Raw genomic sequence first — 20,102 nt, forward strand, 5'->3', positions numbered from 1 at the left:
TCTATTTAGTCATCAGTGATTGCTTTATGTTTTTTTAGTCTTCTCTGATATTTTTTAAATGTAAATTTGGTTTTCTCCCCCATTTGGCCATAAATAGTCTATCAAGTATTTAAAACACAGTGGCAGGATATGAAAAGTAGAAAAAAATTCAGGTACCATGCCATAAGATTATTATGCAATTAAATTATGCAATTACCCCTTTACTACTACTTCTTCTTCTTCTTCTTCTTCTTCTTCTTCTTCTTCTTCTTCTTCTTCTTCTTCTTCTTCTTCTTCTTCTTCTTCTTCTTCTTCTTCTTCTTCTTCTTCTCTATATCTCTCTCTCTCAAACATTTTTTTGTTTTGTTTTTTTTGGGGGGTTTTTTTGCGGGGCAGTGGGGGTTAAGTGACTTGCCCAAGGTCACACGGCTAGTAAGTGTCAAGTGTCTGAGGCCAGATTTGAACTCAGGTCCTCCTGAATCCAGGGCCGGTGCTTTATCCACTGTGCCACCTAGCCGCCCCCTCTCTCAAACATTTTAATGCAATGGGCATTAATAGAGAGAACTAAGTGTCAAAAAAGGAGTCTTTTAATTCATGCCCCCCCCCATGTGGAGAGAATTATGATGTGTAGGGACACTATACCCTGTGTATATCCAGGTCACATGGCCTAGAAAGAAGGATGACAGATGACAGGTGTTTCAGGGCAGAAGAAGAAGAAGGAAAATTTACTAAGCAAAGTCTATACTTCCTTTGGTTGGCAGTTATGTTACAGGGATACTTCTAAAGTTTCTAATCACTTAGAATTGATTAAATCCTTTCTCTGGTGAAGAAGGCTTCTGCGTTTAAAAAACAAATCCTTCTTGTTGCATTATCTACCCTGGTTATGACATTTCATGTTCTTGGTTGTATGGAATGGAAAATTATCTGTAAAAATCATTGAAACCCACAATAGTCCTAGTTCTATGCTAACACTCTTCTTTCCTTTATGGGATGTACAAGGTAAAGAATCTAGGATAATAGTAATGTTGAAATCTTATGGAAGAGTTTCTTGAAAAAGCTCCTCATCTTATGCTTCTTTTTTACTTCACTGAATGTTTCCTTTATGGTCTTCACTACCTATTTGCCTCAAGATGCTATGTGTACTTACATTTAATGAAAGGAGCACCCTCAGAAAATCTCTGTGGCACAAAGAATATTCAGAGGTATAATACACCTGGATACAGCTGCATTAGGAAAGATTTGCCTTTTTCTCCATAACTCTAGTTTCGCATGTCTCCTGGACTACTGATGGCCAGTGTAATTTTATATATAAAGACTTTCAGAAGGACAGAAAGGAATGAGGATTAAACCAATGTTTTCAGGCACATACTCTATAATGTGTAAAATATGAGGGCAGTGGAGAAGAGATTTCTACTTCAGTCCTACACAGATTCTTCATTGCATTGTGGAGGTGACCCTTGTTCTCTATTTTGATGGGATGTATTTTGCTTGTCTAACCTAGACCATATAAGACTTGAATGGCTCATTAATAAAAGATTGGCAACCAGGTGATTGTTATTGTTGTTGTTGTTGCACAAGTCATATAAAAATTACCCCAATGATGTGGATTTCTTGAATGATAGAAATAATTAATTTTTGTCTTTGTATTCCCAGAAAACAGTAAAGTGTCTTTCAGAGTAAATATGCTAAATAACTATTTAGTGAATTGAATTGACTTGAATTAACTAAGATATTGAAAGGATTTGGCCTGTATCATTAGAAAGAACATAGCAAAAATGCAATCAGTTATGAATTCTTTATGAATAATATTTAGAAACATGTTAAAAATAGAATGCTCCTATGGATTTACCAGTGGTAGAAGTGCACGACAATGGCATTTTGATGCTCCTCTATTTCTTTTCATAGGGAATCACATTGAATCAGGAACAGTGACCTCTATCAAACCTTGCAATGCTAGAGAATTTAAAAGTGAGAGTTAGAATTAAATCTCTAATCTACCATGCTGTGTTTCTATTCTGCACAACTGGGAGGCCACAGTATGTGAAGCTTAGAGCAAAATGACCAGATGGCTTCAGTGTTGCTACATTTAGACACAAAAGTCAGTGATCAAAACCTAAGTTTTCAACATCAACTCTGGCTGGTTCTTTTGTGTTTTATTCAACTTTGAAGTGATGGAGATAACTGGACCTTGGATAATTCCCTCTTACCTTCTATGATCCCTATGACCCAGGTTTATCAGCCTCTCTTCCACATCTTATGGTTACATTAATTTTAATTTTTAAATAAGCTTTTGCTGTTAAAATTTGATTTGTTAAAACCAAGAACTTAGGATTTAAATGTTTGATAATTTCTTATTTTTCATGGGCTAAAACATGAAATATTCATAATATATAGTGAATTTACTGTCCAGGTACCTCATTAATTCAATACTCTGCTGAGTCTTTAAAATAAAACAAAAAACATGAAATAGTAACTAATAGTTGCTCCATGTTTCCATGAAGGACAATTAGAAATAGAACAAGTTTATAAAACAATCAATATAATCCTTCACAAAATTACTTTTATAAGGCATTTTACAGTATGTCCCATTCAAGCAATATTTTGTGATATCACAAGAACAACCAAAATTTTTTTAAAAGTCCAAAGAAACCCTATATGATAAAGTTCAAAAGGGTTATATATACATATGTATGCTTACACATGTATACATATATCTGCATATATGTTTACATATATGTATACATATATCCCCCCCCACACACTTCACTATGGTATCTTAAATAGCATCTATGATGTTTATAGCTTCTAAACTGTGCTTCCTTTGAGAAGATATAAAAATTTCATAGGGGTCTACATCAAATCTTCCCAGAGCAGGGAAAACAAACACAAAACCCATGTCTGGTCATAACAAAGAGCTTTTAAGGTTTTCATTTCCCCAAGTGAATGATGCCTTCACCTGACTGAAATTATAGATAAAAGTATCAATGGTCTTAAGGAAATATAGTGACACTCTTCTGACTTCAGGCACTCAAGGTCATGTTGCGGAGCAGCCACTGTTGGGATCGACTTCCATTGCAGTCCTTCATGGTAGGTACCATTTTGTCATCTTCTGAAGGCTCATCAAGACACTGGTTGCTGTTGATATGTCTTAATGTGAGTTTCTGAAAAAATGTAAGTAAGGTACATTTATTTTCATATATATGTCTGTATATATTAGACAATCCTCAAACTAAACTCAGCAGACAAAGTCAAACATTAATAAATGATAATTCTCCTTAGTATATAGCACAGTCTTGTGGAATATATTTTATAAATTAAAATATACACATGTGACATTTGACTAATGATCTATATTTGAAGTTCCCAATATTGTGTGTGTGTGTGTGTGTGTGTGTGTGTGATGGATCCCTTTGCTAGTCTGGTAGTCTGGTGAAGCTCATGGAACCCTTCTAAGAATATTTTATTTATTTATTTACTTAAAATGAATAAAGTAGAAATCATAGGATTATAAAGGAAATCAATTATATGGAAATTCAGTTACTAGAATATTTAAAAGGTTAATAATATAGTTCAGGTTAAAAACAGCTGATCTAGATTATTATATAGAGAGGGAAACTTGATATGCTGGATAGAATACAATATAGAAGACAGAGGATTTGGGTTCAAGTCTTATCTCATACTTATTGATTATATAATTGATTGTGAGCAAGGCAGCTTCTCTAAATCTCAGATTCCTTACTTGTAAAAGAGGTTAATAATATTTGTATTACCTCATAGAATGCAAAAAAGATATATGAAGTATTATCATTATTACTAGCTGCATATCAATTGACATCTCCATAAAATAAGGCTAATAATACCTATTCTACTTACCTTAAATGGTTGTGCTGAGCTTAAACTGAAATAAAGCATGTTGTTGTATGTTGTAAAACACTGAAGGATTATAGAAATGAAGGTGGAATTGATGAAATTGATTGGTAGGTCTTTGTCATTTTTACCTATATTGATATATTATGTGTTTAAAATATTTGCATATTCAATAGAAGATTAAAGTTGGAATCATCCAGGATATAAGCTACATTGCAAAAGGTCCACCCATAAAGGAATCCTAATTGAGCAGTATATGCCAAACTGTCTCAAGGTGGTGCTTTTCTTATGTATTAGTTTTTTTGGTGTCCTTTTGATCAATATGCAAAATATATCACTAACTTATACAGTAGGTGTAAGATATTCTGAATGGAGAGAATATTTGAAAAATAGTAGGCAAATACAATCTGCTACCCAATGAGTAGTTGCAGACAAACTAGCTCAGTGTATCTGATGATCAACATCATAGAAAGGACTGGCTTTCAACTCAGGCACTAAGATAAGTTATTTGGATGACATAAATGCAGAGAGATCCAACATTGCCTTTAAGATTCAAACTTAATAAGAAATTTGGAGAATAGAACTCTGAGCCTGAAGTCAGAAGACCAGAGTTCAGATTTAGCCTCAGACACATGCTATCTATGTTCATTTGGGCAAATCACTTTACCTCTTTTTGCCTCAGTTTCCTTAGCACCAATCCCCCATCATGTTGTTGTAAGATCAAATGAGATAATATTTATAAAAAGGTGCTTAGGATAGTGCCCGGCACATAGAAGGCACTATGTAAATGCTAGATATTATTAGTTATTATCATCATTATTAATATCCAATTTATTCTATTATAATATCAAGGGCCATAAGGCATACTATCTATATCAATAGTACGGGATTTTTGTTATACCATATCAAAGAAAATAAAAGCTATATAATCTAAAAACATATAATCTTTTACATTTATACTTTCTTTTCATATTTTAATCTTTGTTTAGGGCCTTGGACTGAACATTAAAATATAGCCTTTTCATTCTTTGTGACTTTACTGCCTATTCTCATCTTTGCCCTCAAATAGTATGTCCTATTGTGGAAGAATCTTTAGAATAGTTTTCAATCTAAGCCCTGGTTTGTTAATTTGATATAGATGTTAGCTGTACTTTATCATAAATAGTTCCTATATTCTGTGGTAGCTCAATTTCCATAAGTTATAATATTTATCTGTATTATCTTTGGATAATACACCCAAAGATAGGAAATTATACTAGAGGTATCAAAACTAACCATTTGGCATTCAAGTAAGTTTCATTTTATTATTTTTTTATAAATTGCAATTGATGAATAGTGGAGACTAATTTTCCCATTTTCTAATATTTTTAATTCTCTACTTTCCATACTGGGAGAATCCAGCTTCACCTCTTAGGTAGACTTCCAAAAAAACCATAAATACTCCACTGAAAAGTGTCATAATAATTTTTTCCGTCTTCACCAGTCAGTCCCTTTTCTGACTTTTCTTCCAGCTCTATGAACTAGTAGGTAACAAAATAGTATCTCCACAGGGTAGGGAATAGATAGGGTAGGATTCCAATCTTGGAGCAGAATGGGGTATGAACGTTGCTGTGGAAAGGAATACAGTGTTTCCACAGGGTATGGTAGAAGATGGGACACTTTGCTGAGTGTTGCTCTTCTCCTATGGGGGATTCTGTCCTGAAGAAAGTCTTTAAGAGAGTTTAACCACAGTATCAAAGACAACACTAGATTTCTTTTGTGCTGTCAGAAAACAAAATGAATTTTGGAACCGCCCTAGACCAAATTGTTCTAATGAATGGAAATTCACCCATTTCCCTTCAACCCTTTAGAATAGACATACAGCTATACAATGGAAAATGGATGGAAATGAAAATAGAGAGAGAAATAGACATAGTGGATTACAAAATTTAAAAGAAGACCTTTAGAGGAGTTTTTGGAGAACAAGACAGACATTAGAAAAGTACTTGGTAATGTCTTATACATATGGAAGTTATTCCAATGTCTTAGAACAAGGAAAAAAAAATAAAGGGCATGCTACTTATGCCTATCACTTCAGTGTTCTTTAATAAGAGCAATAATTTATTAACAAAGGCCTTTGGTTTATATTGCTGAAAGTACTTCTCTTATATATACCTTTGATCAATTGCAGAAAGCTAGGAAAACAAAACAGCTTGAGAGGCTACTCTACTTTTCATTCAGTAAATAATGTCTTTATATGGCTAGCCTATCACTGGTCTTTTCAATTATCCCCAGGAATTTTTTCCATTATCATTTATTAGTGCAATCAAAAACCATTTTAATTTGAATATATATCCAGTAGTTCAGGTAAAAACATCTATTTTAAAAATTTAATACAGAGACATTCTTTTAATGCTAAAGACCCCCTTTATCCAAAATGTGTTTTATATTTTCTGTCACCTCTTAGGATCCTTAGTTTCTTAAAGACTCAGTTCAAGTGCTACTTTCTGAATAGTCCTCAATCCCTCAAATTTTGAATTTTTTTTTCATGATATTACTTTTTTATTTACTGATGGTTGTCTATATGTGACACTCCAAGGATAAGCACATTGAAGGTACTGATCATTTCATTTTATTCTTGCTTTCTCAGTGTCTGTAACAGAAACTTGCACTAGAGTAGCCATTTAATAAATTAAATGTTTATTGTCTATTTAAATGTTTATTTTAAAATGTATTTATTATTTATTTTTCCTCAATTACATGTAAAATAATTCTAAAGACTTATTTCTTAAAGCTTTGAGTTCCAGATTCTCTCCCTCCCTTCCCACCCTCTCCCCTTATTGAAAAGGCAAGTAATTTGACATACATTATACATGGGCAGTCATGCAAAACATATTTCCATTTAATAAATATGTGTTGTAGTCAAAATAATTGAATATTGTGAAAATTCAAAATAAAATTAAACTAAACTTCTCTGCTAAAGACCATATATTACTGTTATCCTGAGTCAATGAATAAAGTACTAGAATCAAAAGAATCCCATACAAAACAACATTGTTGTGCAATTATTATCAATCAAAATAATATCAATAAAGGAAATTACAAGAGTTGTTCAAATCAATATCATAACCATAAATGACTCTTTTAAAAGATACTAATAGGGGGGCAGCTAGGTGGTACAGTGGATGAAGCACTGGCCCTGGATTCAGGAGGACTTGAGTTCAAATTTGGCCTCAGACACTTGACAATTACTACTAGCTGTATGACCCTGGGCAAGTCACTTAACCCTCATTGCCCTGCAAAAACAAATACAAAACAAAACAACAACAAAAAGATGCTAATAAATCACACAATAGCGATGATACAATTCAGAAAAAAAAAGTTTGCCTTAAATTCTTTGACCAACTTTTATTGTACTTTTATATATCAGCTAATAAATCAAAAAGTAATACAGATAAATTATTCATGAAGAAAAGCCAATCTAACCAAATTTTAATGATATACATCATCCAAATATTCACATTTTAAAATAGTCATTATAAACCATCTACAATTAAAATGAGTACTTTCCAGACAAAAACATTCTTTACTGGCCACCATTTTTTAATATATTTTCTTCTCATATTAAAATGTAAGCTTCATATGGACAGGGAGTATCTTGCTTTTAGCTTTGTATTCTTAGAGCTTAGCTAAGTGTATATAAAAAAGCACTTAGTAACTGTTTTTTTTTAAATTAATCATTCGTTCATATATTTTTCTGGAAAGAAAGTAGAAAAAAGAGAATTATTACAATGTTTCTAAATATCCAGATGTTTATGGTTACATAGAAAAAACAGTAAGAAATTTATTGAACTTTTTAGTCTAATGTCAAAATTTATTTTGATATAGATAGGGAGTAGCATGGTATAGTGCAGAGATGTCAAACTCAAATAACACTGGGATGTTGTCCTCATTCACATTATTTATTTTTAATTATATTTTTATTTATTTATTTTGTTAAACATTTTGGAAGAATATTTTAATCTGAATCAGGCAGCACTGGAACTTTTGCAGACTATATATGAGTTTGAGCCCTCTGATGTAGTATGTATAAACCAGCCTCAGTGTCAGGATATCATCAAATCAAGTACTGCATTGGATTAATATTGGCTGCATGGCCTTGGGAAAATTACTTAAACTTTCATTGCTCTCCAAGACAATAAATTGAAAAGAAGGCACATATCTGCTTTTTCTAGAGGAACTTCCTCACCTGGACCTCCCTATACTGATGAAATTAGACATCCTGATAAAAAAGGAAGACAAAAAAAAATAACTGATCTCAACACATCCGTCATGTTCCAAAACAATCTTGTATAACAACAAAATATTTCACGTATATTTTATGTTCATCCATAAAATATCATTGTAAATTAATAATAAAACTGGAAAATGTTTTGTTATTGCAGTTAAATCACCAATGAATAATCTACTACCACTAAATCAATGAAAACCTAAGAGGTACAGGACAAAATGCTGTCAGAAATTATCTCAAAAAGATTTTTCTCTCACCCCAAATTCTGAGAAATTGCATAATATAAAGTCAAATATAAACTTAAATTTTGCATCATTTAATGTAGCCTACAATACTAACCTCATAATTGCTAGAGTTTGTAATCAAGAGGACTGTAATAAACTTTCCTTAAAACTTCCAATAGAGTATAGTTTCTTAGCATCCACATTTGTAAAGGACTATCATTACACATTTCCACTGTGGTACCTTGGGAGCCATCAGTTAGTTTGCTTACTGTGAGACAACCCTGGGTGATTATGTGAAGAATTGTGTGGGTCTACATGACAAAAGGAAAAAAAAAGAATGAATGATGATCAAATAAATTATAAAAACTGCAACACAATCCTATGACATTATGTAATACTTTTTTACTGTATAGAATGGACTACATTTTAATAGTAACTATAGTATCTGTAAGCAAAAAAAGTATTAGTCAATTTCAATAGTAACAATGCCTAGTAGCAAGGTATGATTAAGAGTATATCTAGGTCAGCTAGGTGGTTCAGTGGATAGAGCACTAGCCCTGGAGTCAGGAGGATCTGTGTTCAAACCTGGCCTTAGACGCTTGACAGTTACTAGCTGTGTGACCTTGGGCAAGTTGCTTAACCCCAATTGCCTCACCCCCCCCCAAAAAAAAGAGTATATCTAAATATACATATCTATAGATCTATCTATTTATCAAGGCAGGAGGGGGTGTTATAATTTTAGCATTATAGAGAACTCTCAGAGGAGGAAACTTTCCCTACTAGGGCAGATTAGCATTTATTGTCTTAGAGTGCTGCCTACCACAGTGGGAAAGTGTCAACAGTCACACAGGTAGTATGTCAGAAGCAGCCCCTGAACCCATGTCTTCTTGATTTTGAGATTGACACTCTATGTTCCACACTCTTTTATATTGGAGTCATGAAAGGACATTACAAATTATGATCTGCAATGCTATAGGATAGACTTGTAACAATATATATGGCAACAAAAAAGGACAAAGTCAAATGAATGGTTTTGTTAACAGAGCATCAAAATTATTGCTATTTTATGGAACAAAATATTGTTCCCCAGGGTCATTTTTATCTCTAGAAAAATCCTTACAAAGACACAGATAAATAGCCTATTGAAGTAGTTTCAAAAAAACTTAAATAGAAACAAGAACTGAATAATACATAATTGATCCTTGTAGGTGCATATTGATTTGGAAAACCACATATTAATATTGACCAATGTTCTAATGTATCTTTTTTTTTAATTTTTGTAAATATTTCCCAATTATATTTTAAAATAGTTGGTCATACTTCGTATGTTGTTGCCCACAGTGCAGCCCTTTTCTTGGATGCATCTGTTCTGGTGGATTGCATAGAAAACCAGGGTTCTCAAATTTGTCCCATAATTTACTAGTTTGACTAAACTTTCTAGATCACAGCTTCCAAAATGCAATGGAGACAATGAGATTTGTTGTTTAGTCAATTCTTACTCTTTGAGACCCCATTGGGAATTTCTTGGCAAAAATACTGCAATGCCTTTCATTTCCTTCTCCAACTCATTTTACAGATGAGAAAACTGAGGCAAACAGGGTTAAGTACTTGCCCAGAGGTACACTGATAGTAAGTGTCTGAGGCCAGATTTGAACTCAGATGTTCCTGACTCTAGGCCTAGCACTCTATTCATTGACCCACCTACCTGCCCCAATTGTCTCTAAATATGTGGTCTCTAAAGTCCTTTCTACCCTTCAATATTCAAATTCCATATACAAAATTCTTCCCTGGGGGTCTGTCTATCCTTGGCATGTGAGTTTCTATACTAGGCAATTTTAGGCAGCAAAAACAAAGGCTTCCCTGGGAAGAAAACAGTCACAATTTCATTATCTTAAATTGATTGGATCTTTGATTCAAAGTGGAAAATACACAACAACAAAACAAGAGATTTGATGGAATTTGTTAAATGGGAAATTATACTTTTTGGACATCTGGATGGTTTTTAATCACTGAACACAAATTGTCTTGCATCTAGTAACTAATAAATTCTTTTTGAGAGGAGGCTATATACAAGAGTTCCTTATTCAATATTTCTTCAAATATTTTAGGAAAAAGAGCATTGTTATGTGAAGGTTCAGGCCTAAAGCTCCAGAGCCAGATAGTTACAGAAAGAAATGAGGTACTAAAATATCACAGAGCATCCAAGAGCATCTGTAACCATTTTCTTTCTCTGATAAAATTTAGGTTGTATATAAATCATTCACAATGTTTATACATTTTAAGTTGTGTCTACATGATATCAAATACATAAAAATTGAAATGAAAAATTTGGCTAATATCATGGATGTCTAGAAGAAAGATCATATGTTTAATGTATCTTTTCAGTTGTTATCGTTTTCAAGGAAGATGGAAACACAAAGCATGTGAATGTAATTCTGTAATCATAAAAAGTTTATCAATGCCAGTAAAAGTTTCAGAAGTTGAGAAAATGCCATTCTCTCTTCATCTTAAATGAGATATCAGGGTAGCATCCTTTAAGTGGGGGAAACCTCTGGAGGAAGGCTTTAGCTGAATAATGACTGGGTAATAAAGTCTATTGGCATCTTTACTATTACTACAGAGTAAATGTGGAAGCAGGTTATTCCTAAAGAGTCAACAGATGCACACTACAGTGAATTCCTTCCAGGAAAAGCAAAGGCCTGCTTTTTCCTAGGATTGTAATAAGGTTGGAGTCTAAATTCTGCAGTTTCTCCTGCCCAAGGATGCCTCTGGAGGATAATTACTGGCAAACAGACTTCATTCAGACACTTGCTCTGACCACAATAGACCCATTCAGTTCACCTGGCAGCAACAAAAGTACTTTTTTTTTTTTATTGTATTCAACTGCAAGCTCCCTACATATGTACAAACAAGGGTAGAAACTGGCTCATAAATATCTTTTAAAGAACCCAATTGCTGGGCAAAATGCAAAGAGTGAAGTTGACACTGGTGCCACCTAAATATCTGCTCAAACAGTGGTTAAAGAAGGATGTTTGTGCCATATAAAAGCCTCCACAATAATTGATTTTGAAGTTATAGTTTTTACTAATATAATAATTAAAGGAATATAGTCTCAGAGTTAGAAAGGGTCTTGAAAGTCACATAATCCAATCTTTCATTTTACTGATGATGAAACTAAGGGCCAAAAGAGTTTAGAGATTCATCCAAGATCACACAGGTAGTGTGACAGAGAAGATATTTGAACATTGTTCCTCTTTGCTTTATATTATCTCTGCTTCTCAATGCTACTATTGCTATAATGTTTGTATGGACATTAGGAGACAGGTGTGAATACTTTAATTTCTACCTGAAACTTTTAACAGATTTCTAGTTCAAACCCTGTGACACTATAGATTATAGTAATGAGGTATTATTATCTGACACTATGAATCAGATAAAAAAATATTATGGACCTATTATGAGAAAGACAAGTGTGAGGCTCAAGATATGAATATAAAATTGAAAAACCTCCTGCTTTTAAAGAATTGAATTTTTATTGGGAGATATCAAGGACGTGATAATCAGGAAAGACAAATTAGCACCCACATCCTTATGTAATGGATGTTTATCTGTCCTATGATGCATATCATCCTTACATAATTATCATTTTACAAATAAATCCTACCTAAGCAACCATAAGTCTAATATTTATTTATATAGTATTGTGTATAGCAAAAATAATATGAGTACTCAAGAACAATGTAATGGTATTTCAGTATAAAAATATAAGAATATATCACATAATAAATTGGAAGAAAGATGACATGCTAAGTTTTATGATTACATATATAATATTGGGCTGGGAGTATAAAATGAGATATGGTGCATAAAATACTTTACAAATATTAAAGCTCTTTATAGATACCAGCTGCTATTTTGACTGGTACAACACTGAATAAGTAAATTAATTTAGAAAGAATTTTCATTTTTATAATATTAGCTTGACCTCCCCATGAGCAATTTATATTTTTCCAATCATTTGGATCCGGTTTTATTTTTTGTGAAAAGTGATTTATAATTCTGTTCATAAATTTCATGGATTTCTCTTGGCAAATAAGCTCCCAAATATTTTACATTAACTACAGTTATTTTAAATGGAATTTCTTTTATATCGCTTGCTGCTGGGATTTTTTGCTCATATAGAGAAATGCTGATGATTTTTATGGGTTTATTTTATATCCTGCAGCTTTGTTAAAAATCATTTAATTGTTTCATGTAATTTTTAGCTGATTCTTTAGAATGTTCTAAGTATACCATCATACCATTTGCAGAGTGATAATTTGGTTTCCTCCTTGCCCATTCTAATTCATTCATTTTTTTTCTTATTTTATTGCTAAAGATAACATTTCTATTTTTCCCCAGAAAATTCCTATAATTTATTATATTAGAATTTATATTACATATATATTATATTATAGCCTAGAGAAAACTTCTTATATGTTTATATAATTACAACTATAAGAATCACTGTCTAGTTGTAGCTAGAACAGGAGGCAGGTTCTGGTCTGTATGCTAATATCTATTCCAGTTCTAAAATTCCACAAAAAGCTAACATTTCTAGAACAATATTTAATAATAGTGGTGATAATGGTAATCCTGGTCTTATTGGAATGTTTTTAACTTATCCCCATTACATATAATGTTTGCTGATTGTTGTAGATAGATGATACTTATAATTTTAAGGAAAGCTCCATTTCTTCCTCTTCTCTCTAGTGTTTTTAATAGTAATGGGTGGTGTATTTTGTCAAAAGTTTTCTCCGCATCTATTGAAATGATAATTTGATTTTGGTTAGTTTTGTTCTTGATGTGCTCAATAATGTTGAAAGTTTTCCTAATATTGAACAAGCCCTGCTTTCCTGGTACAAATCCTGGGAATAGAGTATTATAATCTCTTTGCTAATTTAATTTAGATTTTTTGCATCAATATTAATTAGGGGAATTGGTCTAAATTTTTCTTTCCCTGTTTTGGCTCATCCTAGGGTACGTATCAGTACCACATTTGTCTCATAAAAACAATTTGTGAGGATTACTTCTTTTCCTATTTTGTATGGTATTGGAATAAATTGTTCTTTAAATGTTTGTTAAAATTCTCTTGTAAATCCATATGGTCCTGGAGCATTTTTTTGTTTTAGTGAGTTCATTGATATCTTGTTCAAATTCTATTCTGAAAACGGGCTTAAGTATTGTTTCCTCTTCTGTTAATCTGGGAAATTTATACTTTTATAAATATTCATCCGTTTCATTTAGATTGTCAAATTTATTGGTATAGAGTTGGGCAACATAACTCCTAATTATTGCTTTAATTTCTTCTTCATTAATGGTGCATTCACCCTTTTCATTTTTGTTTTTGTTTTTGTTTTTTGAAGGGCAATGAGGATTAAATGACTTGCCCAGGGTCACACAGCTAGTAAGTGTCAAGTGTCTGAGGACAGATTTGAACTCAGGTCCTTGTGAATCCAGGACCGGTGCTCTATCTACTGTGCCACCTAGCTGCCCCCTACCCTTTTCATTTATGATATTGGTAATTTGGCTTTCTTCTTTCATTTTTTTAAATCAAATTAACCAAAGTTTTATCTACTTTATTGACTTTTTAATAAAACCAATTTTTAGTTTTACTCATTAATTCTATAGTTTTCTTCCTTTCAATTTTATTAATCTCTCCTTTGATTTTCAAAATTTCTAATTTGTTTTTAAATTGGGGATTTTTAATTTGTTCTTTACCTGGCTTTTTTAGTTGCATGGCAAATTCATTGATCTTCTATTTCTCTATTTTATTCATGTAAGCATTTAGAGATATATAATGACTTCTAAAAACCACTTTGACACCACCCCCATAAGTCTCATTATTGTCATTCTCTTTGAGGAAATTGTTGATTGTTTCTATGGGATCATTTCATTTCCAATGTTTTTTTTTTTTTTTTTTTTTTTTTTTTTGTGGGGCAATGGGGGTTAAGTGTCTTGCCCAGGGTCAAACAGCTAGTAAGTGTCAAGTGTCTGGGGCCGGATTTGAACTCAGGTACCCCTGAATCCAGGGCCGTTGCTTTATCCACTACACCACCTAGCTATCCCTCCAATTAATTTTTAATTTACCTTAACATGTAAATTTTATTAGATCATGATCTGAAAAGGATGCATTTACTATTTATGCTTTTTTGCATTTGATTGTGAGGTTTGTGTTCAGTTTTTTTCTGTGTGTACATGTCATGAACCTCTGAGAAAAAATGTATATTCCTTTCTATCTCCATTCAGTTTTCTCCAGAATTTTATTATATCTAACTCAAGTGTGTATGCTATTTTCTCTTTGAGCCAAATCTAATGAGAGTAAGTTTCAAACAATGTTCACCTCCTCCCTTCTTTCCCTCTATTGTTTCTATCTGGCTGCTTGCAGTATTTTCTCCTTCACCTGATAATTCTGGAATCTGGCTAAAATATCCCTTGGACTTTTCATTTTGGGGACTCTTTCAGAAGGTGATCAGTGGATTCTTTCAATGACTTTTTAACCCTCTTGTTTTAGGTCATGGGGATAGTTCTTGATAATTTCCTGAAATATGCTTTCCAGGTTTTTTGTTTTTTTTGATCACAGCTTTTATGTAGTCTAATAATTCATAAATTGTTCTTTCTGGATTTATTTTCCAGGTCTGTTTGGTTTTTTGAGAAGGTATTTTACATTTTCTTCTATTTTTACATTCTTTTTGATTTGTTTGACTCCTTCCTGATATTTCATCGAGTCATTGGATTTGCCCAATTCTAATAGATAAGCAATTACTTTCTTCATACAGTTGTTGAACCTCCTTTTCCATTTGGACAATTGTATTTTTTAAAGAATTGTTTTCCTCAGTCAATTTTTGTCCATTTCCCAAGCTATTGACTCTCTCTTGTATAACTCTCAGAATTACCCCAGTTGGCAGTTTGCCTTTTGCTTTGGGGCTAAGGCCCTCACAACCAGTCTGCTGTCCCACTAGCCTACTGAATCAGGACCAAGGTCCTTTAGCTGCTGATCTGTGCTGTGGCAAATAGCCTTCTGCTTGCTTGCCCAAACACCCTCTGTGCTGCACTCTCCTTTTACCCAAGTGAGGCAGACATTTCCTGAAGTCCCGCTAAGATATCTTAAGTTGGAAGATTGCTTCACTCCATCTTTTTATAGTTCCAGAATCCATTTAATGGCTTGATTTAATGTTGTTTTTGAGGGAAATCTGGCAGAGTTCAGGCAACTTCCTGCCTTTTTTCTGCCTGCTGATAGTTTTGTGGTTTAGCCTGCACTGTATTCCAGGCTCAAACATCACCCTGTGAGGCAGACTTTTCCTGCTGACCTCCTAAGTTGTCACCATCTAGAAGACTGTTTTACCCAATTTCCTACTGGCTCTGTCTCTCCAGAATTCAATTTGCTTTGCTATTTTAATGTAATTTGGAGGTTAATTTTGCAGAGAGGAAGTGAGTTCCTGCCTCTATTCTGCCATCTTTGCTTCTCCTCTACCATGAAAAACTTTAAAGGAGAATTGAAAAGTTTATTGTTATTTTTATTACTTATATGCTTAATACTTTGGCTTGTAATCTTATCAACTCAACGTAGTCTGTGTTCAGGGAGTGGGAGTTGTCAGAAGAAAAGTAGAACAAAAGAGAGAATCTAAACCAACAGCTTTAACTAGAAGCTATGTATGGATGTAGATCTGAATCACTCAGGAGCTGAAAAAAGTTCTTGAACCTATTGTTTTAAAGGAGATGAAATTCCTTCACTGTGGAAAATTGACTACATGGTTGCTATAATTCAATGGAATATCAGGAGATGTCAGCTGAGAATATGTTAGATAACTATCTGTGCCAGTTACATTTACCCTACATATATCTTTTATATATGTGCCTCTCAATGTATATATAAACGATATATGCATATACACACATAATGTTCATATATACAGAAGATATATGCATGTGTATATCTATATGCAGGCACATATAAGATATACACTTGTGCACACATAGACATACATGTACACAAGGTACACAGTGTAACCCATGTGTATGTATATGAATACACATATGTGCACACATACAAACATATACATGTGTAGAGGGCAAGGGCTATATAATTTTGCTTTTTAGAAAAAAAAATCCCTGGTATTTAGCACTATTCTTGGTACAGGGTAAGTGTAATAAGTAAATATAAAATTTTGTTGACTAACCTAGAAACAAACGCAAATGACAGCAATGCAGAATTATGAATATTATTTTCTTTTGGAGTCAAGATAGTCTTTGTTCAAATCCCAACTTTGACACTTGTTAGGTTTATGACCTGGTCAAGGAATTTAACCTCTACATACCCCACCCAACTCATTGGTATTTATCCACTTGATCGTAGATGAGAGCAATTTGTGTTGGAGAGGCCCAACTGACAAAATCACAAACCTTTCTGTAGCAATTTAAAAAAATCAAGACATTTATACTTATTATACTAATGTGTAAACTACATTAGAAATAGCTGTAATCATTTGTCCAAAATAATATGTTCATATGTTTTTCTATCTTGTTGCTTGAGAAATATGCATTTACAAAGTCTGTTTTCCCAATTCTTTCAAACTTTAAGATAACACTGAAGTCACTTGAAAGTGTGACAAAGAAAACAATTTTGGGATTGAAAAATTATTCTAGCTGGATAGAATTAGGTCATGTCAATGTAATCAAACACATTTCAAAAGTTGGATGTTACTTTTCATTATTTCATTGAAGTGATTCATTCTGTTCATTAAAATTATTTCATTGTTATTTATGTCAGTTGCATAGCAATTAATGATTGAGACAGAATAATAAAAATCATTAAAGTAAAAAGCAGTTGGTTCAGTGATTGCATATACTGTTGGTCATAGAAAGAATAAGACTGATAGGAAGTATTTAAATTAATAGCAAATACTGTTTTCTTCTCTGCTCTTTTGTTGCATGGAAAAAAATATATATATATATATACAGAAAAACAAAAATATATACACTTATAGCATAAGTAATATGCTATAATGAATATATACACAATTACTATATATACTAGTACATATACTATATCTAATCACTATTTAATATAATTACCATAATATATTTTAATTTTTTATTTAACATACTTAATCATATTTTTCTAACAGGATAATTGGCATATTTAGTAGAAGGAAAAAAGTATGCTGAAAAATATCTAGTTGATATTTTTGTCCACAAATATATTTCAAACACAAGATTGAGTTGTCAGTATTCTATCCAATAACAGATTCCACAACAGGTCACAATTATTACTACTATGAATAAAAATGTAGAAAGGTAAAACTTTTGTAGGTCTATAGTTTTCTAGACTACAAGTCTACACATAGGGAATTTAAGTAACTAAGATTTAATTGTCAGCTGGTTTCAGATCACTTACCTTAAAGTTATATTCCCATTTACCTGCATACTTACAGAAATAAAAGAAAAATGGAAAAAAAAATCAAGCAAAGACTAAATGTAAACTTCAAATGGGAATTTTGAACAAATAATTAATAATTTTTTATCATAGCAGGTATTTGAATTAAATGAAAAATACTCATATTGTCAATATAGGGCACTTTATTACAATCAGGTTTCTATACCAGATCCTTTCAATCTCCTTTCTTCACTACATGAAAAACAGAGCTTATTTTTAGACACACATATATATATTTAAATCTTGTTGCTTAGTGTTTGTTGAGTATAAATGTGCTGTACTAAATCCAGATCTTTGTACTGTACCGAATTGCCTGGATGCTTACAAAGAAATGTCATTATCTGCAATTATTGTAGCAAAATATACATTAAAATGGACTGGAGTAGATTCCACTATCTTTCAAACAATTGTTTTATCAGGAGGAGAGGGGAGTCCTCAACAGAATAGAACAATGGGAATGGCAGGGTCTCATTATAATCCAACATTTGACCTTATCCCATCTCAAATGCATCTACCAATGTTTTTCTTTTTGGAATCCCCATACAACATTCTGGGTTCCAGAGCAGTACAGCATACAAGACATTTATATTAGGGTTCAGGAAGATAGGGATCCCATGGCATTATAATCTGTATATATAACAGAAACTTTTCTGAAACTTTATTTTTCTTAATGGAACCACTAGGCTCTGAACTAAAAATGGTCAGGTTATTATTTTTTATTTTTGTTGTTGTTTTTTTCTCCTTCAACTGCTACTAGTGGTAGGCTTCCACCAGTCGCAGATGACCATGGATCAGCACCTTGAAGAGCCACAGGCCATAGTGTGGCTGTGCAGTCCGATATGGGAGCCGTAGCTCCTGCCGCAACGAGGACATCGGAAAACCCAATTTCAAATAAGTTACCAGATACTATTGGTTTTCTCTCCATAATATTTCTCATATGTCATCTCCACTCTCCTCAATTATCCTTTCTTCCAACCTGATCTCCTTGCCTCCAGTCTCTCCTCTTTCCAATTCATCTTTCATGCAGCTGCCAGAATAATTCTTATTTCCTTGTAAAAAAAAAAAGTAACAGTAGCCCCCTATAGGATAATTTACAAACCCCTTAGCTTAACATTGAAGATCAAGTGCAATACCTATTCATGTATTTGTGTGTGTTTATTTGTTTACTTATTTTTTAATAAAACAGGTAGATGTTCCTACTTTGTGCCAGGCCCTATGCTAGGCACTGGGTACTCAAAGACAAGAAGTAAACCACTCCTTCTCATTAGAAGTTTCCACTCTATATTCCTGATGAGTAGGATAATCCAGAGTCCAAAATGACAAAAGATCACTTATAAAAAGAATGAATAAAGGAAACATTGGTTTTGTGAATAAAACAGAGAAATAGATAAAATATCCTATTTGTATGCAATTTAAACGAATGCTTATATTGTAAACCACCAAATTAACCTTTTTTAGTCTTATAAAACTTTACTCTGTTTCATGCACTATTAATTTTTAGATAACTGTACAATTTAATAGATTTTAAAATATCTATATGGCATTTTCTCAGTTCTGTGTATTCACAGCACACTTTGAAAATACTCCTCCACAACTCTACCTGTTTAAATCATTTCCTTTTATAAAGGTACAATTAAAGTGCCACATTCTCCTTGAAACTCATTGATTTCCTCCAGAATTTGATCCCTTTCTCCTAAATTTTTTGTAGAATTCTGTCTTATTTTCTCTTAATGGGGATTTATCTTGTATACATGTTGAACCTCCATTATTTTGTTATAAGATGAATGAGGTTAAGGACTGTCCGTATCTCTCATCATTGAATACCAGCACATATGTATACAGTCAGCTCTATGAATATTGAATGGAAAATGAATTGAATATGGGATACTTTAGAACCCAGAATCCAATGAATAAGGAGTTGAACATTTAGCTTTGTTATTTAAGAAAAAAATTAGTAAAGGGGAAAATCAAACATTTTGTATTCTGTTCCTAGACAAATACTCATTCAGATATATTCAATTTAACAAGATGCAATTAGAGAAGCAGCTAATTATTCCTATATACATCTGAAGTTTTGAGGCAATTAGGCCATATTGATAATGTAGTTTTGTAATTATTTATCTAAATAGAAAAAAAATTGTTGTTGAACATTCTTCCCATTATTGAGAAAAGGAAGCAGCATAAGTGAGCAGGGCTTGGCAGTAACAAGAAAATCACTGAGTAAACCATTTTAAGACTTGGTAATACTATTCTTTTGCAAAGTTACTAAGTCTTCATCAATTGTTGC

The 20,102-nt window shown here is 32.6% G+C and overlaps 1 protein-coding gene across 4 annotated transcripts in view; it reads right to left on the reverse strand.

The window, feature by feature from the left end:
• Nucleotides 1-1,759: 1,759 nt before the first annotated feature.
• GALNT13 (polypeptide N-acetylgalactosaminyltransferase 13) overlaps nt 1,760-20,102 on the reverse strand; it is an 815,643-nt gene continuing 797,300 nt past the window's right edge. For 2 of the 4 annotated variants that reach the window (XM_043996999.1, XM_043997001.1), the window contains exons 12-13: nt 8,456-8,651; nt 7,387-7,582 (exon numbers count right to left, since the gene is read on the reverse strand). In XM_043996999.1, coding sequence (XP_043852934.1) covers nt 8,466-8,651 — 186 coding nt within the window. In that variant the 3' untranslated portion in view covers nt 7,387-7,582; nt 8,456-8,465. Of the gene's footprint in view, nt 3,141-7,386; nt 7,583-8,455; nt 8,652-20,102 lie in introns of those variants that run through there. The other 2 variants (XM_043997000.1, XM_043997002.1) reach the window with 2 other exon arrangements.

The sequence above is a fragment of the Dromiciops gliroides genome, chromosome 3, assembly GCF_019393635.1.
Source record: "Dromiciops gliroides isolate mDroGli1 chromosome 3, mDroGli1.pri, whole genome shotgun sequence".
Classification (NCBI taxonomy): domain Eukaryota; kingdom Metazoa; phylum Chordata; class Mammalia; order Microbiotheria; family Microbiotheriidae; genus Dromiciops; species Dromiciops gliroides.